The sequence below is a fragment of the Theobroma umbraticum genome, unplaced genomic scaffold (genome assembly GCF_002168275.2).
Source record: "Theobroma umbraticum cultivar Fairchild unplaced genomic scaffold, ASM216827v3 scaffold_130.0, whole genome shotgun sequence".
Lineage (NCBI taxonomy): Eukaryota > Viridiplantae > Streptophyta > Magnoliopsida > Malvales > Malvaceae > Theobroma > Theobroma umbraticum.
The window spans coordinates 6,313,797-6,338,112 of record NW_018397264.1 but is presented as its reverse complement, the minus strand read 5'-3'; the positions used below and the strand labels follow the sequence as shown (position 1 = coordinate 6,338,112).

The 24,316-nt window shown below is 35.3% G+C and overlaps 4 protein-coding genes and 1 pseudogene across 7 annotated transcripts; 3 read left to right on the top strand and 2 right to left on the bottom strand.

Annotated features, from left to right (window-relative positions):
* Window positions 1-4,664: 4,664 nt before the first annotated feature.
* Window positions 4,665-11,890, top strand: LOC110421821 (uncharacterized). 4 transcript variants are annotated; one of them, XM_021435507.2, is made up of 16 exons: window positions 4,665-5,072; window positions 5,958-6,110; window positions 6,285-6,401; window positions 6,507-6,591; window positions 6,968-7,076; window positions 7,182-7,249; window positions 7,330-7,455; window positions 7,535-7,612; window positions 7,736-8,472; window positions 8,758-8,961; window positions 9,072-9,132; window positions 9,747-9,860; window positions 10,712-10,825; window positions 10,935-11,042; window positions 11,328-11,399; window positions 11,569-11,890. In XM_021435507.2, exons 1-15 carry the CDS (start codon window positions 5,005-5,007, stop codon window positions 11,352-11,354), a joined length of 2,169 nt encoding a protein of 722 aa, XP_021291182.1. In that variant the 5' UTR covers window positions 4,665-5,004; the 3' UTR covers window positions 11,355-11,399; window positions 11,569-11,890. The 4 variants fall into 4 exon arrangements, with proteins under 4 accessions (XP_021291182.1, XP_021291181.1, XP_021291180.1 ...); XM_021435506.2 differs by having other exon boundaries at window positions 7,535-7,654; XM_021435505.2 differs by having other exon boundaries at window positions 7,535-8,472; window positions 10,935-11,021.
* Window positions 11,891-14,215: 2,325 nt separating this feature from the next.
* MOS2 (D111/G-patch domain-containing protein) lies at window positions 14,216-15,972 on the top strand. Its single transcript, XM_021436014.2, has one exon. It carries the CDS (start codon window positions 14,291-14,293, stop codon window positions 15,686-15,688), a length of 1,398 nt encoding a protein of 465 aa, XP_021291689.1. The 5' UTR covers window positions 14,216-14,290; the 3' UTR covers window positions 15,689-15,972.
* A 2,399-nt stretch (window positions 15,973-18,371) lies between these two features.
* Window positions 18,372-19,187, bottom strand: LOC110422109 (agamous-like MADS-box protein AGL80 pseudogene; annotated as a pseudogene).
* Window positions 19,188-20,825: 1,638 nt separating this feature from the next.
* SMAP1 (small acidic protein 1) lies at window positions 20,826-21,264 on the bottom strand. The gene has a single exon (XM_021435778.2). It carries the CDS (start codon window positions 21,193-21,195, stop codon window positions 21,013-21,015), a length of 183 nt encoding a protein of 60 aa, XP_021291453.1. The 5' UTR covers window positions 21,196-21,264; the 3' UTR covers window positions 20,826-21,012.
* Window positions 21,265-21,466: 202 nt separating this feature from the next.
* Window positions 21,467-23,387, top strand: LOC110421945 (uncharacterized). The gene is made up of 2 exons (XM_021435677.1): window positions 21,467-21,855; window positions 22,587-23,387. The coding sequence occupies exons 1-2, from the start codon at window positions 21,517-21,519 to the stop codon at window positions 23,118-23,120; spliced, it is 873 nt and encodes a 290-aa protein (XP_021291352.1). The 5' UTR covers window positions 21,467-21,516; the 3' UTR covers window positions 23,121-23,387.
* The last annotated feature ends 929 nt before the right edge of the window (window positions 23,388-24,316 follow it).

The following is a 24,316-nucleotide window of genomic DNA, read 5'->3' as shown; positions in this document are numbered from 1 at the left end:
TTTTTTTTTTTTTTGGTTTCGAGATTTGAGTTGGAAATGTTTCAGACAATGAAGGTGCGGGGAGAGAAAAGGGCGGACTAGCTCAAGCATTTATAGAGACGAGATCAAGATAATCCATATCCTTAACCTGTTAGTTTCTCGACACGTAGGTTCTGACGCTACGTGGCGGAAGGAGGGGTTATAGAGGAGGCGACGGCTACGATTACTGGACTAACGTGAGGATGGACGGTTGGATTTATTGATGTTCGTGAAAGCTCCAGTGGAACGCGCTTTTATGGAGTAAAAATTGAAAAAGGTGGCGAATGAAGTCAAGACACGTGGTTTAGAAGGGACATTTCACGTGTCCCTCTTTTTCTGCTTAAGACATGACACCAGAGGATTTTGTTTTTTGTCTTTCTGTTTTCTCAGGCTACTTTGACGTCCACGAAAGGGGAAGAAAAGAGAGACCCGGGAAGACACATGGAAGGTTTTGAGGCGTACTAGGACGGCAGATTATGTCACCCTTCTGTCGGTTTAAGACAAGTATGGACCGAATATTGGATGATTAGGCATACATCAGCGGTGGAAAATGAACTTGAGATGTGGCCTGACTCATCTTATTGACAATCGGTGGTCCTGATTCATTTGGATTCTGATGATTGATTAACGTGTGGGACCAGCATTGAATCTTGAGGTCCATGTTGAGGATTACCGCCAAGTTCCTTGGAAGATTTGTAAAGCCAAGGGGACCCATAAGGGGAAATTAGATTATCAGAATCTTAGTACAAAAAGATACAGAGTTTCACACCCTTTTTTTTTTTAAATATATTTGGTAGACAATCATGATAAGATGTTTTCTCTTCGTAATTTAAGTTTGTTTCTTATAATGTTACACATGTTTTTTTTAATAATAATAGTAGTAACTACTAAGTAAAATCTTGGTCTATTAATGTTAAAAAAAAAGAAAGAATTTATATATTTTAAAAGAAAATAATGTTATATTTAATGTATTATTGAATTTTATATGCATGTTTAGTACAAAATTAATTGATAAAAAATAAAAACACTTTATTATATTTATATGCTTAGATACATTCATTGTAACAAACGTGAAATTTTTATTTTTTTCACGTGTAGATGTTACAACGCAATTAGGTGACATAAATCAATAAATGGAAAATTCATAAAAGGACCAACAATGAGGTATTACTTGCTTTAATACAATGTTTAATTTTTAAAACGGATAACTAATATAGAACTAATTAGTACATTTGACAATCTTGTATACGACATGAACACAACATAGATTTAAGTGGATTTGAATTTAGGTTAATCGTGTTTCGTATATTAATTATGATGACACTGTTAAGATACAAATAAATCGTATCTTAATCGTGTCAAATCTGCTTAACTCATTTATTACCCATTTATTTAATTATGTTCATGTATCGTGTAGATATAATTAGTATATGATTTTTTTTTTTAATAATTGAGGATATGAGGATATGAACCCTATTCTTTAAGCAAAGGGTTCACGCATCAACCAATGAGCTAAATGCTCATGTGCATATTTAGTATTATTTAGTAAACGATTAAAACTCATTTATTGATCTATATAAGTATTAATATTTTTATGATGATTAAAATTTATTTATATTGAATTTTATTATATTTGGTAAATATTATGATATTGATAATTTGTTGTGATAAATTCAAATAATATAATCCTATTTTACTTGCACATATTTCAATTTAATCATTTTAATTCTGTTAATCATATCAATTATGAAATCATGTTATAAATTGTATAAGTTTTAATCAAATTGATTGTGTTGTGTCGTATAAAATTTAATTCAACATTTTAATAAACATATTAGTCGTATTGTATCATATTACACATTTATTAAACATATATATATATATATATGTGTTTATAATCCTAACACGATTAATTAATTGTATCGTATTCATATTTACTGGTACAATTGTTAATTTCATATGTTTACATGACATAATTAAGATACAAAGACACGAATTGTCAAATCTACCAATTAATAATAGATAGAGAGATCCTTATTATATTCACGTGTCTAAAGATGCTCCTAATTTTACATATATTAGACTATCATCATTTTAATATGCTTAGTTCCTATACACTATTACTTAAGTACAAAGTATTAACTCATAACTATGCAAAGATTGAAATTTTTTTTCAAAATATATAATTTTTAAATTATAATTGTTTTGATAATTTACAACATTTCAATTTATTTATAGATTTCAAGAACTCAAAGCAAGGGTATAAATAAAGGTGGCAGGATCTTCAAAAGCCAATATTGCAGGCCACTCAATCTTGGGAGGATGTGAAGGAGCAAGCCAAAAAGTCATGTAAAATTTGCCTTATTTGTAAAGCATAAAATTGAGGAAAAAAATGCTTTTGAATTTATTTTTTTTGAGTAATGTTTTTTTTTTAATTTAGAAAAATAAAAACATTTTCCTAGACAAATAATGTATTAATGTCTCCCATACCAACTTGGTGACCAGGATGGCTAAAAATTGCCATAAACCTAAATTTTATCTATTTTGGATTTGGTAGACAATCTTGTTGTGGTGTTTTTACTTTGTTTTTAAGTTGGCTTTTTAATTGGTTATATTGCTATCCCATTTCCTTCATGTAATTGGTTGGTAAATAGACTGAAAAAGGAAAAATTTACGTATTTTTAACTAAATTTAAAGTTTGAAATTTGACAAATCTTAGATTTTAAGAACCTGAAGCAATAGTATAAGATAAAACTTATATAAACATGATACAAATGAAAAATATAGAGTTTTTTTTTCTTTTTTTTTAAAGTATCGACCATGAAAATGTCTTAGTGATATTGATAATGGTTAATTAATTATTATTTGTTAATATAATATTTGTCATTTTGTGCCACTCTGTATATTGATATGTAATAATGAATGATAATATGATATGTTTGTATGGTATGATAATATGTTCATATAATATTTTTACTATTTATGTCAATGCACATGAGTATAATCTAACTATTGATATTTTAATTAATGATAATTAGTTAATCATTAATTATAAGAATATATTTGACGAAAAAATATATATAATTGATTGAATATAATAAAAACATAAAAACTTATTGGAAAATTTTTGAAAAATTCAAAAATTATTTTCAAGAAATAACAATTCAAAATTAATTAAAAACCCTAAGATTTTACAAAAGTAATTTCAAAATGAAAATATCTTTATACCATACCTTGCTTAAATGGAGTTTGTCATAATTTGGAACTTTGCCCAAACCCAAAAGCCAATTTATCATTTGTGAAGGAGATATTAAATTACTAAATTAAAAAAAATATATTGATTCTTTGGGATGATTGTGGATTATTCATGATTCTTTGAAGTGAAAAAAAAAATAAAAAATTGGAATCAACAAAAAAATAAATCATGAAATTTTGGATGAGACTTGGAAATATCAATCCTTTTTGGAAATGGAAAAAAAAAACAAGAATATTCACAAAATCTAGCATCTTTCCATAATATTCTACAATATTCTTTGGGAGTAGTGCTCCAAAAATAATGGACCCTATTTTTCCAGCAGCACTTCAGAAAAAAATAAAAAAATAAAATAAAAATTGAGGTTAAAAGGAAAAGTAAACGAAAGAGCTGAAAAAGTAATGAAAAGAAAAGAAGAATCTTCCTTCCACTTGTATTCTTTAGGCTCATCAGCTCATGACTTTTTGTTTTTTTTTTTTTAATTTTTATTTTTCTCTATTAATATGGGTTTGTCACCCATATACATTATAGCCCAACAAGTGCTTGAATTTTGGAACATTGGGTCCATATTTATTGGGTTATGTATTTGAGCATTTAAAACCCAATTTCATTTTGTAATTAATAAAAAATATTATTTATTTTTTTATTTAAATTTAAATATTTATTACAATTGAGAATTACATCATTCTCAATAAAAAATAAACTCAAGTAAGAGGATTTATATATGATTCATTATCGGTGTATAAATTTTATATATTATCACTAAATCACGTATTACTATCTTATTAATAGATAAATTTAAAAATTTATAGTATTATAAATCTCAAGTAAAATCGTTGTGATATTAAATTCGAGTTTAGTTGATGACTTGTCTTACACAGGTAAGTGAGGGATGCAGTTTTCAAAATCTAAATTTTTAATTTAAAATTTAAAATTTTTATTAAAAAATAGTTAAATATATATTTTAATTTTAATTAAATTTTAAAGTCATGTTGACTGTCCCAATAATAAAAATGATGACAAAAAATTTCTTATTTGAGATTAAAGATTATAATTAATAAGTTGATGCTACCTATTCATAATTAATTATTTCCAAAAAAATAATTAGTAATAACTAACATAGAAAAAGTAAAAAAAATTCAAGAATTTAAGAATAAATTTAATATTAAAAAAGGTAAAATGGCTTCTTCCTTTTTTTTTTTACTCTTGAGTTCTCTTTATTGGGTTCCCTTTGGACCACTTGTAAGCACATTATTGGGCTTGGCTCAAAGCCTAGGACGGGTAGTCACGCGTCGAAGTCCATGTGTAGAAGGGTATTGTTATCAAATCACATGTCAACCGAGCCAACAAATAAATAAATAAAAAGAAAAATAAAAATTGTCCCAAACCGAGCCCCAGAGGCGGAGCCACGGAGCACTTATTTTTATTTTAACTCTTTTTGCCCCTTTGTTTTTTGTTTCCTTCTATTTCCGTCTAGGTTTTCGTCAGAAACAAACAGAATAATCTCCATAAACACGAAATATAAAATAAATAAATAAAAAATTTCGACTAATTATAATTAACACGTATTCATTTAACAAACAAATTCGAAACCTAACTCCTTTGCCCTCCATTTTTAAATCGAAGGGAAGAATCTTTCTCACCAAAGTTTTTGTTTGCTTTTTTATTTTTTTTTAAATTAAAAAAAATGCTGAGAAAATTTTGAAGCGTGAAAATTTTTGTGGGAATAAACGATGAGGGATTCTTCATTATGGGCCGGAGATTTGAATGCGCCATCGACTTCCAGCTCGCGAAGTCCCAGGTAAGGATTTTATTATGCCTATAGATTTTGCGCTTTTTTTTTTTCCTTTTGAGTTGAATTGGATTTGGATTTGGATTTGGATTTTAGGGTTTCTTGGATTTTGATGGTGACGATTCGGATTGATTTTGGGGAAATTTGATGGAAATTTAGGATCGTAGTCGGTAGTTTGATCAGTAAATGTGATTGAATTGGGGATTTGGATTTGTTTTGCATGTAGAATTTTGAATTATGAGTTGTTTTTTGCTGGATTCAGAATTAATTTTGACATTAAGTTAGGTTTTTGTCTTTCGGTGATTAAAAATTATTGAATTTCTAGACATTTGGATGCCATTTTTTTAAATCCAAAGCATAAAATCTAGATATATAAATTTTTTTTGAATGTTCATAAATTGTCAAGAACTTTCAACCAATTCAGATAAAACAGTGCTTTAGAGAGATGATGATCTTTTTTTTCTCTAGTTTTTGGCCAAATGAGTATATGAGATCCATGGTTTAATCAATTCGTTGAAAAATGTTGGGTTACTGTACTGGAGTTTGGTACTACTTTCAATAGCAACAATTATATAATTTTAGGTTTTATATAGCAAGGAAACTGTTTCTGGAAATGTTAATTGCTCGCTGATCAAATAAAAAATAAAAAATCACCTAGATTATTGTGCTTGTGCATTAAGAACCATCTAAAATGGCCATGGAGACAAAAGCAGTGCCTAAACTGTGAGTTTTAATTTTAAGTGGTGAGCTGAGGTGTCAACGGATCCAATATTCACATTGTCCTTTGAGTACTAATTTGGTTCCCACTTATAGTTCATTTATATTGATTTGAGTACATATTTTGTTATTTAATGCTAATGCTGAATAAGTTATATCATGTTTTGCTTGCACTAGCAATGTCTTTCAATTATTGGCACGGAGGGAAGTTTCTCCACGTACAAAACGGTCATCAAGAAAGCTATGGGGAGAAGACCCAAAGAGCCATGTTAATTCCTTTGGGTCAACGTGTGAAGCAGCAAGAGATGCTAGACGTGATCTTCTTTCCTGGTAATATCATTTTTTTTTGCAGTTTCTTTCAGAGTTTTGTAAGTGGAAGTCACTGATTTTTCTCTTCGGCTTTGTGGTCCGTTGTTTTTGTTGGCATGCATGATTCATAGAATTATGTTCCTTTTTTTTAGTAAGGATTCTGATTAATTTTGCTGAACTTCAATAATGTTGCAGGGTTGAGGCAGAGTCATTGCAGCATTTTTCAGCAAAATACTGCCCATTGTTGCCTCCTCCAAGGTCTACTATTGCTGCAGCTTTCAGTCCTGATGGAAACACGCTTGCTTCTACACAGTGAGTTGCTTGTTCCAATATATTTTTCCTTGTAATTAGGTGTTCAGTTAACTTCACCCTAAGATTTGCTACAGTTTTTACTTGGATTTTGGTCTTTTTCTGCAGTGGAGATCATACTGTTAAGATTATTGATTGCCAGACTGGAAGCTGCTTGAAGGTATTGAGTGGTCATCGGAGAACACCTTGGGTGGTAAGCCTGCTGATAACTTTTTGCCTTTTAAGCTTATTTAATGTCTACCCATTGCTTCAGCCTAATCAAATGTTTTCAAAAATTAAGTTTGTACAAAAGAAAGCTGCTCAAGTCATCTGCATGCGTCTGAAATAGTGCAATTGATTGCTAGTATACACTCCTTTTGATGCTTTCAAGAGTATGTAGTCTGTAAATTGCATTTTAAAGATCTTTGTGTCCAGCACGGGAAGATAATGGATAATTTATCTTTCATTAGATTTTAGCCAATTTACTTGAACCTTGAACCCCTCCTTTCTGAACGCGTAACTGGTTTTATATATGGAATGTTTATGTTAAAGTAGCGGATCAATAATTTGTGATGCTGGAACTTTTACAGGTTAGATTCCATCCACTTTATCCAGAGATCCTTGCAAGTGGAAGTTTGGATCATGAAGTTCGCTTGTGGAATGCAAATACTGCTGAGTGTATAGGATCACGTGATTTCTGTAATTACTTTTAAGGATTCCCCCTTCCCAACATTTTTGAATTTAGAATTTATGAAGTTTCTTATGCACTGTTTGTAATTGGTCATTCTTCTGTCCTCCATGCAGACCGTCCTATTGCTTCTATTGCTTTCCATGCCCAAGGAGAAGTTCTTGCAGTTGCTTCAGGGCATAAGGTGAGGAGGATTGTTCCATTATATATGCATTTTTCATCTGGATTATTGTGCAACTTTTTTGACTTAGAGCTGTTTGTCAGCTATATATATGGCATTACAACAGAAGAGGAGAGACATCATCTCCGGCCATTATACTGAAGACACGACGTTCACTTCGAGCTGTACATTTTCATCCATATGCAGCTCCTTTTCTTTTGACTGCTGAGGTGAAAATTTGGTCCCATCAAATTGATTACGTACTTGATACTACTCTCCTATTAATTAGATTTCTGGGCTGATTTGTAGGTCAACGACCTTGACTCATCTGATTCATCGATGACAGTTGCAACTTCCCCTGGTTACTTGCGTTATCCTCCTCCCACTGTATATTTGGCAGATGCTCATTCTAGTGATCGTTCTAATTTGGCAAATGAACTTCCTCTCGTGTCTTTACCTTTATTGATATGGCCTTCATTTGCTAGAGATAATGGGAGAACATCTTTGCAGCATACTGATGGCGACATTGGTTCAAATGGTGTGCATCAGAGAGGTGATCAATCTGCCTCAGTACGGCTTCTGACCTATTCAACTCCAACTGGGCAGTATGAACTTCTATTGTCTCCTATTGAACCAAATAGCTCTTCTCCGTTGCCAGAAGAAACAGGAGCCAATCCTTTACCAAGTGAAATGGAAACTGATGTTTCTCATTCTGCAATGGAGCCCATGGAGACAATGGAGGTGCAGTCAGTGGAGAGAAGTAATCAGTTTTTCCCTTTTGGTGATCCAACCTCCTGGGAGCTACCTTTCTTGCAAGGATGGTTAATTGGTCAGACCCAAGCTGGCCAGCGCAGTATGCGTTTGGCTACTAGTGCTGGCCATGAAAATTCGCTTCCAGCTGGTGAAACGGGAAATTCTGCTTCAGTGGCTTCTTCAGGTATGCCCACCAGCGTTAGTCAATCAAGAGTTGCTGGAAGATCAAGTTCGCGGCATCGTTCTTCACGTTCTCGCATGATGTCTTCAAGCGGATCTGGTGAAGCTGGTTATAGCAGCATCATGCATGATGGTAGTGATTCTCAACCTGCTGTAAACAGAATTCAATCTGAACTTGCTACATCTCTAGCTGCAGCAGCAGAACTACCTTGCACTGTCAAACTTAGAATATGGCCACATGATATGAAAGATCCTTGTGCTTTCCTCGATCCAGAGAAATGTCGCTTGACCATTCCTCATGCTGTGCTTTGTAGGTGTGTTCTTTAGTCCTGTAGTTTTTGTGAAAACCTTGTAGATTGTTATTCTTTCTTATCTAAGAATTACATGCATGCAGAATACCACATTGTTTAGTAATTCTTCCATTTTCCGGCTCCAGTTTTGATCAGGCAGTATTTCAGCTTCATCTAAATGAAAGTGAAATCAATAGCAAAAGGACTAATCTCCTTTTGCCATGTTGCCATTGTTATATTTCTATGTATGCTGAAGAATATCACTGATGCATCTTTTTCAAACTGTTGGCATTTAAAACCTACTTGCAGTGAAATGGGTGCGCATTTTTCACCTTGTGGGAGATTTTTAGCAGCCTGTGTTGCCTGTGTGCTCCCTCATTTGGAAGCTGATCCTGGTGTACAAAGCCAGCTTAATCCTGATGTAACTGGAGCTTCAACATCCCCCACACGGCACCCAATTTCAGCTCACCGAGTTATGTACGAGCTTCGAATATATTCCCTTGAGGAGGCAACGTAAATCCTGAACATCTTATAAATCTATATTCTGTATTCTTAGCTTTTTTTTCTTCTGCTTACAGTTTATAAAGTATTCTTTTGTAATTTTGATGTTTCCTTTTCTTTAGATTTGGACTGGTGCTTGCTTCACGGGCAATAAGAGCTGCTCACTGCCTAACATCTATTCAGGTCAATCCTCCTCCCTTCCTCCCCTTTTCTCTCTTTTCCTATAGTTTATGCTTTCTTGTTTTGATACTCTTATAAAGATTTTGTGAGTTAATTTCAGGCATTAAGCACTAATTATATATATGGTCTTAAAAATTAATGCCGAATCCTTTCTCTTTGTTGTAATCCTGGTGGTCTTTATGAAAGCAATGGTGTATTTTTTTTAAACCTCTTTTAATATTTTTGAGCTTCGTCAATCTTCAACTTCAGTAAGGCTAGTTGTGATTGTATATTTGGTTTCAAAATCCTCTTCTCTGCTCTCATGATGTTGGTTTGTAGGGAAGGAACAGCTAATAGTTGTTTGTTCAAAAGCTTTGTGTACTGATGATGTTATTATATTTGTGCTTTATTGGGGTGGAATAGCATTACAAGCACCAATATTTATGCAATGAAATACTGAGTTCTGTTGCTCATTGCCGTAACTGTTTCTCAGTGAATCTTGTGCCATGGGCTGTCCATGCATATTTAGAAGACACCTGCATGCTGCAGTGAATTAAACCAGAGCAAACCTTAATACTTTTTTTAATTGGATGTTCCCAAAGTTGTGATATATGTTAATTTTGTTTTCTAATTTGCAGTTTTCGCCCACGTCAGAGCATATATTACTTGCCTATGGTCGTCGCCACAGCTCACTTCTCAAAAGTGTGGTGATTGATGGAGAGACCACAGTGCCCATTTACACCATTCTGGAGGTAAAAACGTGTGATTTCCTATACCTATGTATTTATAGTTCCAGTTGTCTCAACATTATTGAGAATCTGTTACTCCTAGATGTTGAATGTTAGTTTATGTTTCATGCATGCTTTCAGTGATGGTTATTTGATGGCCATCACACTGGAATTCCATATGCTATGTAAGTATTTCGGGTAGTTGATACGTTTCCTTGTCTTTCAAGTTTAATATGATTTGGGCTGGTGTTATATCATGAATAAAAGGTTTGAAGTCTTACTACACTACTTTAAATGGAAAGAGGGGAATAGCTATTGATGAAAAGAGATTGGCAAACTAGAATGCCATTAGAAGTGGTGTTTCTTTTACTGAAAGGCATACTTCAAAGAATTCATGCACTCTAAACTTTGTCTCGCTTTCTTCATTCTTGAATAATGGTATTGTTTTTCCCTACTGATTTTGATTTCCCTACTTATTATATCTGAGGATTACACTAGTATTATTGTTTCAAGTGGGTATGGATATACTTATGTACTGGAAATATAAATAATGAACTAATACCCAAAAGTTTCAACCATTTAGCTCCAATATTTAGCAAATACAATGAAGCATGTCAAACATACTTCTAAGTTGTGCACTTACACAAAGGATATCAACCATACTGTTCTGCTGGCCATTTATCATAATGTTTGTAGCACGCTTAGGGTATTGGCAAATTATCTGCTCGCTCCAGTGCTAGTGTTTTTTATAAGTCCTTATTATGTATGGAACTGTATGTGCTTGTGGTCTTGTCTTAAGAGTATAAAATCCCCTCTATCTTGTTGACTTGAATTTGGGCATTTCATGTACTTAAGTGTACTTCTTCACTACTCAGGTTTACAGAGTTTCTGATATGGAACTTGTGAGAGTTCTTCCAAGTGCAGAAGATGAGGTAAATGTGGCTTGCTTTCATCCTTCTGTTGGAGGTGGCCTTGTATATGGAACAAAGGTCAGAATTTTGATGTTTCAACGAATCTTTATATTTGTCTTTTGCTACTAATCCTGTTTTTTTATATGCGGCAACTAATTCTTCTAAATTTCTACATGTTGCAATGTAGGAAGGAAAGCTAAGGATTCTCCAATATGATAGTTCTAATGGTATAAATCATAACACATCCAGTTTTATAGATGAAAATATGCTCGAGGTAGGAGGCCCAAGTTTGCAGGTTTATTTTCTTGGATCTCTTTTGAGTTTAATTGACAAAATTTCCTTTTCATTTGTTTCTCATTTTTTTTCTCCCACATCTTTGCTGCAAAATATCTTTTTTCCTCTAATCTTTTAGTTTGCTAGACATTTCAAATTTGTCTAATACATATGTGGACAGACTGATTTTCTGTTAGTGGGATTATTCTGCCCATATCATTTATAGAAAATTATAATGACCCAGAGTTTATCGTTCGTCTTTGTTATCATATTTCGATATTAACATTATTTTTTTCTTTTGTTGTAGGTCCCAACATATGCTTTAGAATGCTAGTGACCAATAGAGCCTGTACAATTGACTGGCAGCTCGGCTTAGATGGTCAGTTTCCTTATTCATTTTCTAAATAAATGAAAAACATTCCTACCAGAATCTGTCCTGATACATGTTTGAAAAGTTGATCTATATTTGCTTGTACATATCAGATTTCATCCCTTGCCTTGTTTCTAAATAACAAAACATCTGCTAATTCTGTGTCGATATGCTTCAGGATGACATCACAGCATTTGTACTGCAAACTTTTTTCCGAACGATTTATGGCCATGAACTGCACACACCCTTGGTCCCTTTGTAAAGTTTACCAGCTGGTAGTTAGATGGAAACGCTATCTTGTATTTTCTATATGTTATTTCTTAGAAACACTGTGTTTACGTGGTAGAAATTGATCTAACTTGAACAAGGTGAATAGAGTTAAGAATGGCGGTGTTGTATCTACCTGTTCAGGTTTAAAAATGGAAATGCTTTGGGTTTGTTTGAGGGCATGATGTTTATTGACACACAAGATTTGGCGAAATATAATTTAGCTTCTAGAATTTGTACCTCTGTTGTCATGAATTCTCATTCTTATTCAGAGGCTGTTGCAATTTTTCTTTAAATATCTCTGGCAGATTGTTGATCCAACCCATCATTGGCTGCAAAGTTAAGCAGTTTCTTCTTCTTGGCATATACCCAAGTTGAAACCTGTAACTAAGCAGGTGGTAATTGACGGATTTAGATTCTTCAATCTTTAAGACAAGACAAAACATGTTCCACTTCTTTGCGTTGGATATACTCTCACTTGTCCGAGGTGAGTGGATCAGCTCGATCCAGAAGCTGTCAACAAGGGCTTGTTTAGAGAAAGTGAAAAGTTCAAGGGCTTGTTTAGTATTCTTGAAAAAGGATAAACACGTTTTCTCTTTTTCCACTTTTCCATTATTTTTCTCCTTTCTAATAAGTGAAGCTCGGGTCACTCTTAAATAATAAAAAAAAAGTTATGATAAAATGCACTAATATTTTTAAATTTTTGTCATAATTTTATATAATTTCATTAGTTTTTGACATATTTAATTCATTCTAAACATGTAAACGACATTAATGAATAAACATAAAATATCTAAAATATTTTTTTACCCACTCTTAGTGTTTTCTTATGCTAGTTGAATTTAGTTGTGAAATGTTGGATTCGGTTGGATCTTCTTAAGAAAGCTTTAATGATTCATATGATAAGTAATTATATGATTAAGATATGCCTTGTCTACTAGTAATAGACAAGTTTGAGCTAAGGAAAGTTGCTAGGTTACTACAACCTTTGCCAATTCCAACTCAACCATGGGAGAGTTTGAACATGGATTTCATTTTGGACATTCCTAAGGTGAATGGATTGAGATGCATTATGGTCATCATGGACCATTTCTCTAAATGTGCAACATTCATCGCTATAAGTTGTAAGTGTCCAGTAACAGAAGTCGCAAAGTACTTCATAACTCATATTGTCAAATAGTAGAGAGTTCTATTAAGCATACTGAGAGATAAAAATGCACGCTTCATAAAAAAATTTTGATTGAAACTATTCAAGATGATGGGTTTATAATTCAACTTTTCGATTAGTTTTCATCCATAACTAGATGGATAGATTGAGAGGGTCGATGCGATGCTAGAGACGTACTTGCGACATTTTGTTCAAGGCACTTAAATTGATTGGCCAAAATGGTTAGATAGTGCTCAATTTTCTCACAACTTACATCATAGTGAGGTAATGAGAAAAATCCGTTTGAGTTAGAAATAGAACAACAACCTCTTATATTGAGCCACATAATTATCGGTATACAGGGGAATCACTGGTAGCATACAAGTATACGCTCGAATAGTAGGAACAACTCGATCTTGCTTGCAGATGCTTACTTACGGTGGCCAAATCCATGAAGAAATGGGCTGGCAATCTTGAAGGGAGACACACTTCAATGTAGGAGACTTGATACTAGTTAAACTTCACCTAGTACTCAAGACCAAAGGACTCCAAAAGAAATTGTTGAGGCTACGAAGGGCCTTATCAGGTTACCAAACGAATTGGTCCAGCAGCATATAAACTTGATATGCCACCTAAATCGAAAGTTTATTTGATTTTTTACATTAGTATGTTGAAGTCATGTCACGCAGACGAAGAGGATCCAAGTCACCGAAACAATCCTAGAGTATTAGTGGGTGTACGTTCAATATACGAGAAGGAGGTGGACGTAATGCTTGTCGATAGGGTGTTGCGATGCTAGAACCATATGTCATAATACCAATACCTGGAAAAGTGGAAAGGAGAGTTAAAAGAAGAAGCTAGTTTGAAACCAGCAGAGGACTTACGGTAATTCATGGACTCAATTGAGGCATTCCATTGTGAAATCAAGTGGGGGGAGAACAACACGATACACGAGTCCAACCTAGCCAATCATTGAGCCAACACGTTGACAAGTGGTCTTTTATGCACAAACCGCACTTCTTCGGATCACCTATGCGAGATGCCATGCGAGTGGCTAAGTAACATGGATCGCAAAGGAGTCCCACGCATGATTGGTAAACTTTGAAAAGTAGGACTACACTACTTATAATTCCTGTGTTTAGAATTCACTTTTATGTAATTTACTTGTAATGGCACTTTATGCTAGTTGTGTTCTAATTAGAAATAAAATACATATTTTATTTAAATATCTTTTAGTTGAGAATAAAATATTTAAATATTTTGTGATGCTAATTATGTTCAAATTAGAAATAGAACATTATGGTTTTAAGATTTAAGAAATCAGCTATTATGAGTAGCATTGTTTTGATTTAGACATTCACACTACCATCTATTTACTTAAAATTATTTTCTCAAGGTCTCTTCTTTCCGCGTTCGCAATATTCGAGTTAAATTACACGCACCGGTTACACACACACACACTCTCTCTCTCTCGCTCTGTCTGACCATGAAACTCTCCTTCTCTCTCCCTTCCAAATCAAAACCCACCCAGAAAACGTCCATCCCCGTCGCCTCCGCCGCCTATGAAGACCAATACCATAAAGAATTCGTCACCGAATTCGACCCTTCTAAAACGCCAGCCGACCCCAACTCCAAACCCTCCTTTGTAATCCCTCCCAAGCAGAACGAATGGCGTCCCTACAAGAAGATGAAAAATCTCCACATCCCACTCCAATCCGACGGCTCTCGTGATCTCCAATTCGAGCTCGAGTCCTCCTCTGATCTTCCCCTCCCCAATTCCGACGCCAAAATCTCTTACGGTCTCAATCTCCGCGACAACTCCGCCAAGAGTGATGCGGGTGACCCACAGGGGATCCCCGAATCGGCAGCTCCGGTTGAGGCGGTCCTTCTCCAGAGTTTAAAAGAGGATTTGAAGAGGTTGCCCGAAGATCGAGGGTTCGAGGAGTTCGAGGATGTTCCGGTGGAGGGTTTCGGTAAGGCTTTGCTTGCTGGTTATGGATGGGTTGAAGGGAGAGGAATTGGGAAGAACGCCAAGGAAGATGTCAAAGTAAAGCAGTACGAGAGGAGGACCGATAAGGAAGGGTTAGGGTTTAGTTCTAAGGAAAATAAAGAAAGATTACCCGGTTTCACGAATGTCAAACAGAAACATGACAAAGAAGAAATAGTGAAGGAGGATAAAGACGGGTTTTTTGTGGGGAAAGATGTGAGAGTGATTGAAGGGAGAGAAATGGGTTTGAAAGGTACCATAATGGAGAAATTGGGTGGTGGGTGGGTTGTTTTGAGGTTGAAGAAAAGCGAAGAGAAAGTTAAAGTTCGTCTTTTTGAGATTGCGGATTTGGGATCCAGGGAAGAAGAGAAGTGTTTGAGGAAGTTGAAAGAGTTAAAGATTAGGGAAGCTAAAGATTTGAAAACCAAGGGGGATGAAAGAAAGGTTAGCAAACGAAGTAGAGAGAGTGAGAAAAGAAGTGAAACGAAGGTTAACGTGGAGAGAGTTAGGACTAATGGCGATCGAGGGGGTTCTTGGCTTAGAAGTCACATTAGGGTTCGGATTATTAGTAAAAGTTTGGAAGGGGGGAGGTTGTATTTGAAGAAAGGGCAGGTTGTGGATGTTGTTGGACCATATATGTGTGATATATCAATGGATGAGAGTAAGGAGTTGATTCAAGGCGTTGAGCAGAAGTTGCTTGAGACTGCATTGCCAAGGCGTGGTGGTCCTGTTCTAATTTTGTATGGTAGGCATAAAGGTGTCTATGGAAGTTTGGTAGAGAGGGATTTAGATCGAGAAACAGGTGTTGTAAGAGATGCTGATAGTCATGAGTTGCTAAATGTGAAACTTGAACAGATTGCTGAGTATATGGGGGATCCAAGCTATCTTGGGTATTGATTGTGGCATTTGCCTTGGCAACACTGAACGAATCCATGACATGCCCTCTGATCAAATTAATAGGTATTTTGTTCTAAACTGTACCCTTTGGTGTGTCGATTTATGTATCCTATCGAGTGCTATGAAGAACACTGAATTTTCTGTTGTTTGGTCCAAAATTGTGAGGACTTTGCTGGTCTTTTATTTATACTGATTGTATCGACTTAGTCCATTTCCATTGTTCGATCGGAAGTTTAAAAAAATTTATTGAATAAAAAAAGAAGTATTCAAATTATTGATTAGAATTCCTCTCAAACTGAAAGTGAGAATGGTCTTCTTCCTGACCCCAACTCTGATTCTCACCATGACCCTAAAGAAGTGTGGAAATTAGGGGGATGTTGACTTGGATCCCCATAAGGTAACTGGAATGAACAAAAGCTTGAAAGTGTTTTCTTTTTTATGTTTATGAAGCTGATAGCTGGTATTTTCCTGGCCTGTTCTGTCCTGTTTTTGTCTTCTGCTTTTCCTCTCTGCATCATCGCTATCAGGCTGTGTGGTAAATTAGACTAATGTTAATCCAAATGATGCTTAAAGAGACCAAGAAGTGAGAGAATGGTATCTTGGATGCTTTAGTGACAAAGAGGCCTGTGTGTTCTATCTAGAGGTTATGGGCTCGAGACAAAGGGGTTCTCTGCTTGATATTCTCATGAAATTCTGTGTCTGTGCTCATGTGTTTGGTTATAAATACTTTCCTTGAAGATTAATATATTTACTTTAAAAGTAATGTAGATATGTAGGTATTTTCTGCTAGTTTCTCCAACTTTGGTAGTTATTGGTTGATAACTACATGGTGAAATTTTAGTTTATTATTTTTCTAAAGTTATGTATATCTAAGTTTGTCAGCGCTCCTAATTTCTGAAATTGAAAATGCAAGGAGATTCTTAGAAAACAGTGAGGAGAAAGATTTTTGTTAATCAACTGGTTTTCCGCTCTCTTAATCTGCTAGTTGTTGTAGGTATTTGCTTAAATTTTTTTTATGCTGCTCTAAATTAATTAGTTGCACATGACTTTTTCATTTTTGTTTCTTTGTGTCCCCTTTGTCTTGTCATTTCTTATAGCTATTTACTTACTGCTTAACTTTAGGATTGTAATTTGATCACAATTTATATATATAATAGGCACAGTTTAGGTTGTTCATTGTGACACTGAATTCGTGAGGTCAAATAGCAAGAACAATTCTCTGCAAAAACCGGGGTTGATAGTCCCTTGATAAAAAATGTGGAAGCCTCATGCACCGCCTGCTTTTCCCCTTTTAACTATTTGCAAGTTCAAATTGGATGTAGTCTGTGATTGAGGCTATATGTAATAGGATGTTTGTGTTTGAGTGAAGTAATTTGATAGTAGTGTAATCATGCAGAATGCTAATTTTGTCATTGAATTGTGTATTTCTATAACAAGTTTACTTTGGAATATAATGCTGGAAGAGGAGCATTCTTTTAACAGTTTAAATATTATGGTGAATTATGAATTGAAGAAGATGAAGGGAAGATGGGTTGGGGCACTTATGTCCAGGACAGCAGGTTCTAGTGCAATTGTACATATGATCCATTGGCAAAGAGAGTTGTTATTTCATATAAAATTGCTGTATCTTGGTCACTGTATAATACACTTGAGGTGCAGTTAGGAATTGGTCATTACTGGGGAATTTGACAAAAGCCTTGTGCATTCCATATCAGAATAATTCTTTATCCTACATAAAAGAAACTGAAGTTTAGCATGTAACTACTTGGGAGTTTTATTAGCAGAGTTTGCCGATTCTTCATTTTCAACAAGTTTGCGGAGTCTCTCTTGAAAGGCTGGCACTCTGTTCTGAGTCTTGCGAAGCTTTCTCCATCTGTAAGCAGTACATGGTGCCAAACCACCATAAACAAGTGTGTGGGACGCCCACACGTAAGGATAAGTTTTAGAATGCTCCTTCACTTTCTGGTATCGTTCCTGCACCAGTTCCATTTGTCCTGTCACTGGAGTACTTGTGGTTTGCTCAGATGCTTCTCCTCGCTGAGTCGCCATTTTTGGCCTTCTGATGCTATCAAAACTGGCAAAGTGAGCAAACGGCAGAATGAAGGTGGAACTTTTAACCTGGTGCCAGGAAATATTGGAGAGTAAACAATGTTTACCCAGAACTTGATATCGCATTTAAAATATAAATATTCACAACCAACCAAATGCATGCTCTTGTGCATAATCAGAAGTTCAGCACTGATTTGGTAGGATAGTTGAACGACTTAAGAGAGAAACCCAAGTGATAGCTCATCTCAAGTACAGCTCTAGATATGCACTAACAAACCTGTATAAACATACTCGTCACAACACCGAATCCGTTAGATTAGAGAAAATGGATCAATATTAAAATCTCCTACAAGTTTAATTAAGTAGAATCCATAAGGTGACATGTATTCCGTACTTTGCAATTTAGCAATAGCATGACAAATACCTAGAGCAAGAACAAAAGTAACGGCTTCTTCTCACTTGTCTGATGTCAAGGAATGACCCCTTTTTGAGAAGTGGGGGCAAGGCAGCAATGTGTGTTGTATGCCCTCACCCTGCATTACAAGCTCATCCTTTCCCACTTGAAATTCCAAACAGAAATTCCATAACTTGGACAGTTTTTATTTCCCAGAACTTAAATTGGATCTGGAAAGTGCAGAATCCTCAACAAGGAATCAAATACAATTTTAATCTATCAAAATGACCCCATCCAAACCTCCTTGAACCCGTTATCTAAACCAAAATATTGCGGTTCCAATTAAATGACTTGCAACCCACACAATTTTATTGAAGAATAAAGACTCTAATATACCAAAATAGGGTTGGAAGTGTGAGATCTCAGGCAATCGATAGGATAAAAGCAATGCCAAATAGTGACCAGTTTAATGTTTATTCATGTAAAGCAAAGCAGATTCCACATCTAATCTCAGATGAAAAAAACCTGTTGTGCTCTGTACTTTTATTTCCATTTTCCTGCTAAACTTGATCAGCCCTTCAACCCCTTGCTCTCGATCTTATTCATCACAAACTCGATCTTGTCCTTCAACAGATGAACCAATTCTTCCGAACTTTGTAAACTATTGAAATCATAGTTGGTTTCAGCCAAAGCAAGTTCCACCTCCAGCTCTCGGTTCTTCTCTCTTTGCTTCTCCAACTTTTCATTCAGCTGCAACATGATTCTTCTGAGGAGAACCTTCTGGTCCATCATGTACTTGCCTTGTTTGTCTGCAGGCAAGTTGTTGAACTTGTCGAGCACACGGAATGCGTCAATCGGGGAAGGCCAAACATCGGGTTGGGTATTGTAACCACTGAAAATGATTGCACAGGCGGTAACACCGCACAGGGTTGCCAGCTCACTCAGCTTCTTCAGCAGCCCGGCTTTTCTTTTCTTGAGTGTGGCTTTCCTGACAGATTCATTGGGAATCAACTCATGCTTAACCTTCTTTCTTCCCATGGTTTATAGTCCAGAGAAAGGAATGCCACACCCTTTTGGGAAAACGATACAGATATAGATCCAGGGCTGTGGCCATCAACATATATGGTTGAATACTATGATGGGGTAATAACATCGTAACTGAAGAAGACAGCTCATGGTTTTCTTCATGAGCAAATCCTGAAGCAGGGACGGGTGTGAACTGATAAATGGAAGAAGACTTTCAAACAATACTTATTGAATTTATTAATTGTAGGCATTTTCATGGATAAAATATATGGTATGGAATTTATAATGACAACCAAGGAAAGATTCCCCAGCAACAGGAATTTCCCCAAGCATTGATTGTAGAGAAACGGTTCCAGCATCAGACACATAAAGAAGTTTTAAAATTGAAGATTTCAGCCTTTAAATAGTCATTAACCGGCTGCATAATTAACTTACTAGTAATTGTTCACGGCCAGCTCCACAGAAAGGACGGGTGCATCACCATTTTTGTCGCAGACAGAAAGCCCATTTGTATTGTAATCTGAGAATTACTCTGAAGGCCATGATTTTACTTTGAAGACTCAAAACCGTATGAATGTTTGACAAACAATGGAAGGAAAGCCTTGTTTCATATAGCCATTAATAACAACTTAGATACAAGCCATAAGCAAAGGAAATTCTGTGTAATATTCCAGGCTATTCCCCCTCCCTCCTAGTGTTAAGAAAAGATTCACTGTACCCATTACTTAGTCAAAGCTGACGACAAACATAGAATCCGATTTCATCTAAAGGAAGAAGAAAGTAATTTAATCAGACAGTTCTGTATTCATCCATTATTCTGTTCTGCAAGAGTTATCTCATTCCTCCATTGTGCAATCTGTTCAAGTTGCTATACGCTATAACCCTATATATACACTCCCTCCAAAATCTTGAGTTCTACACTTGAAAAACTCAAGCATTCCATTGATACAAATTGCTACAAATGGCCAAGTGCTCTTCCTCTCACTTCCTCATCCTTGTTCTCGTTTTCTCTGATTTGTTTCAACTGCCCCTTCCCAACATTGCATTTTTAAATAATACATTATATTTTCATAGAAAATTTGTTGATATTGGGTTTTGAAAATTAATCTGATTGCTTGGGATTTTTGTTTTGTTTTGTTTTTACAGATGGCTGCTCAATGTATCCCAACCAATCCTGCTGCTCCAACAGTTTATGAATGTTTTTGTCCCTTTAAATGCCAAGGTCGAATTTATTTCTTAATCATAGCATATATGATATACTACCTTCCTTTAGGTAATCTAAATTATAAATAAAAAGTCTTTAATTTTTCTGAAGTTGGAGATTTTAAATTTTATGAAATAAATTTTTTTTTTTTTAATTTTAAAACTATTCCTTGGGCAAAAAAGGTGGAACCATGAATCTCACTAATCAATAAATCCAGCTGCAATGATTGGCTTGTTTAAATTTTGGATGGAATTTCTTGTTTTAGAATTAAAAGATAAAAGGCAATGTCCCAATCTAATTTAACCAATGAATAAAGAGTTCCCATTCCCAAAATTCTTTAATTCCATGCTTCAAACATCAACTTGTGGTGTAGTGTATTTCTAAACTCTAAAGCTATTTCTCAAATTCATGAACTAAATAGAAACAAAAAAGTAATTGAAAAGCGATTCAATTCACCAAAACCCTAAGCTCAGAAAGACTAAATCTATTATACTGATAAAATCCATACGCTATGATATAGTTTGCAGAGGAGACAATCCATGGAACAGTTCAAATTCGACTAAACTGAACTTGAGAAATTTTACAGAGGTGAAACCCTGTAAAGGAAAATAGATAAATAGAGAGATAAATATGGGAACTTGGGAATTTTTTTCAGTTGATGTCGGAGTCATCGAAATCGTCTTCGAAGTTGTTGAAGAAATCGGCGTCGGCGAGCTTGTTGTCGACAGGTATGGAGCCTTCGCCGAAGATCTCGAGTGGGTCAACGTCGTCGACTTCCATGGCTGAGCCTTGATCGTCTGGGTCTACCATAAATTCCATCGGCATTGGCCTCATCTTCCTCTTCAGCTCCTAGGGATTTTTTCCCTCTTTTTTTCTCTTCAAGAAGGAACTGATGCACGGCCAGACGGTGATTTTTCCCGACGATCGAGCCTATATAGAGGATCCATTCTGAAAAACGGTGTCGCTTTACCTATTGAAACATAATCCTTTCATAAACGCAGCGTTTTCTTCTTCATAAACTAAAAGTTAAAACGACGTCGTGAAGAGACGCCAGGTATTTTATCATCAAACGTTTTTTAAATGGAGCAGAAAATATGAACGTGGCGAAATGGCAGAGAACGAAACAGTGGAGCTCGCCGCGGCAGAGAACCGGAAATGGAAATGGCAGCTCAACCATGCCCTTGGTCTTCCTTCATCTTCTTCCCACACTACAACGACATTCAGCTCCATAATAATCTCAACCATTTCCCATTCTGCCCTCTCTCGCACTCCCATTTACGCCGCCGTCTCAGGTCGTATGCAGCCAGAGATAGTAGAAGAAGAAGAAGAAGAAGAAGCAAGTGGGATTCTAATGCTGAGACAATTCGTGCCAAAGATTTCAGCTTTAACACCCAAAACGATGACGAAGAAGCAGAAGATGATGATGATGATGAAGAAGAAATGGCAAGTTCTGGGATTTTGGATGAAGCTATTGATAGGTTTTGGATTTTGAAGGTACAATGTTTTCTTTCCTTTTACTTTTTTGTTTCTTGGATGTAATTTTAAAGGTTGAATTTTGAATGCTGGGTTTTGCACATCAAAGGGATACAAAAGGTTAGGCTGAGTTTTGGGTGCTGAAATGCTTAAGAAGTTAGTAAAATTTAATACTACATTTTAAGTGGATTGGATTGAATTTGATATATTTTTTCAAAATATATTTATCCTAATTTACCATTTGTTTTTATCAATGGAATTATGTTAACAAATCAATAATTTTGGAACAACCATGTGAGGCCCTTTGTTTATTAACTTTAGAAGAGGTATGCCTTGTTCATGCAATGCTCTGAAGCATTGTTAGTCTGATCTGCTTCCTTTTGAACAAGTCGTAGAATGAAGAAATTTGATTTGGAATTAACTTAATTCTTGCATTTATTGGGCTAGTTATGTCGGATTTTCTATTGAAATAATGTTAGCTTCCCCTAACCACATCACAGGATATTTTACCTTGGACACACCATTTGGCATTTGCCTCTACAATGCCATTGGCAGCTCTTTATGCCTCAGTACTGAATCTTGCTCTGTATAGGAACTTAGTTTTAAATGAACAGTTTCTAAATAATCAGTTTTTCCTTTTCCCACTGGATCATGTACTATAGTTCGTTCCCCTCAATGTTAATTTACCAAAAGTTAGTTTTATGGTAAATCATTTCTGTTGATCCCAATATATTTGCTGTTGGTCAATGCAGGTTTTCAAATCCTTTGGTTGGGCGTTACCAGTCATTTTACTTTCCTTGTTGTTCGCCACAGGCCCAAAAGCTTTCCTCATGGCATTAGCACTTGCACTTGGGCAGTCAGCAATCACTTTGGCATTTCAAAAGTTATTCGGAAGATCACAAAGCAAGCAGAAGAGTAAGACCAGGGTTAGGAAAAGAACGAAAAATACAACTCCACGCACTGTAAAAAATGTTAAAATGAAGGAAGAAGTACAAGAAGGCCAACAGAGCAGAAAGGGAATGAAGGGTTATCAATCATGGGTAGTTAGTGATGATGGTTCTGTCAATGAGGGTGGCCAAGATGCACCCAGCTTTGGTGGATGGGATGAGCTAGATGGAATGGGTTCGACGAGAATCTCATCAACAAAGGCAAGCAGCTCAAAAAAGACAACAAACGAGAAGGGCAAGCTAAGTGCGAAAGGAACTAACAGTGATGCACCTCTGCTGTTGAGATTGTTGTTTGCTGTTTTCCCATTTTTAGGTTCCTGGACTAAATTGTTCTGGTGATTCCATCTAGCAAGCTTAAGGTCGAAACATGACAATCTTTGCTCTGTTGTGTTTAGGCCAACCTACAGTCTAAGGGTTACCTGTTCCGGTTCTTGCTCGACTATTTTATAGGTCATGCTTGGATCTGAGGGTTACTTTCTCAGTTTTCATCATAGATTCTTGGGGTTCATTTAGAGCATTGCTTGTCATCAATTTTTTTTTCTACAAAATCCTGTGGCATAACATGAAAGTAACATACTAATGATAGTGCTTCGCCTTTTATTTAAGTCTTCCTCTTTGCTTACAAGTGTATCTTCTAAGAGGAGAAATAAAAATCAACAGTCATAAACACAGAGACACTTAAAAGTTGGGTTTAGAGGAGTGCCTCCATTCTCAACGCATTGACCTCCATTGGTTTGGTGCTTTTCAAAACACCTCTTCTTACAATCCTCAAGTACGCAATTGTTTGGATCTAAGGTCTCTTCACATCTTTGCTGTGCATCAATCTGTGGTGCCATTGAGACAACTGCAAGAACATAAATCAAACAAAACAACTTTAACTCTCAAACCCCAACAAAAAATTTAAACCATAAAGAATTTGAATGGAACTCTTTGATTAAAAAACGATGATCATTGAGTCAATTACTCAGATGTTAGGGTAACGCTTTTTGAAAAGCTAGAAAATAATGAGTTAAAGTGATAAATAAAACATACGAGTCAAGAGGAGAGCAAGGATGAGAAACTGAGTGAGAGAAATTTGGCCATGGTTAGCAGGATTACAGCAACAGAACGTTATGCTTGAGTTTGTGACTTAGCCTTGGAGGTACACAACACACACACACAGCACACACACACACACACACACACACACACACACATATATATATATATATATATCAAATTTTGAATTTCCATTGAGGGAAGTAAATTTAAGGAAATTAATGTGGGAAAAGGATGAAGCAAATTTGTCATAATATGGAAACAAATCAGCCATTATATTAAATTTGAAATTCATGTTAAGGAAAGTAAATCCGAGGACAGATATGAAATAAATTCATTAAACTGAACACTTTAATGTTAATTGCTATTCCCTTTAATTTCTTTTTTCATTTTATTAGTTATGTATTGCAAAAACATTAAATTAATATGGACACTTATTAGGTTGAAATTAAATGATTTATGATTTTGTTGCCTAATATAAATATTATGGAAAAGGC

What these genes read in the sequence shown, in the direction of transcription:
- LOC110421945 (XM_021435677.1), top strand. Translation starts at nt 21,517, where the DNA reads ATGGAAATGGCAGCTCAACCATGCCCTTGGTCTTCCTTCATCTTCTTC. An exon ending in ATAGGTTTTGGATTTTGAAG is followed by an intron (nt 21,856 to 22,586) that starts GTACAATGTTTT and finishes TGGTCAATGCAG; the next exon opens with GTTTTCAAATCCTTTGGTTG.
- SMAP1 (XM_021435778.2), bottom strand. Translation starts at nt 21,195, where the DNA reads ATGAGGCCAATGCCGATGGAATTTATGGTAGACCCAGACGATCAAGGC.
- MOS2 (XM_021436014.2), top strand. Translation starts at nt 14,291, where the DNA reads ATGAAACTCTCCTTCTCTCTCCCTTCCAAATCAAAACCCACCCAGAAA.
- LOC110421821 (XM_021435504.2), top strand. Translation starts at nt 5,005, where the DNA reads ATGAGGGATTCTTCATTATGGGCCGGAGATTTGAATGCGCCATCGACT. An exon ending in CAGTTGCTTCAGGGCATAAG is followed by an intron (nt 7,250 to 7,329) that starts GTGAGGAGGATT and finishes GCTGTTTGTCAG; the next exon opens with CTATATATATGGCATTACAA. An exon ending in TATTCCCTTGAGGAGGCAAC is followed by an intron (nt 8,962 to 9,071) that starts GTAAATCCTGAA and finishes CCTTTTCTTTAG; the next exon opens with ATTTGGACTGGTGCTTGCTT.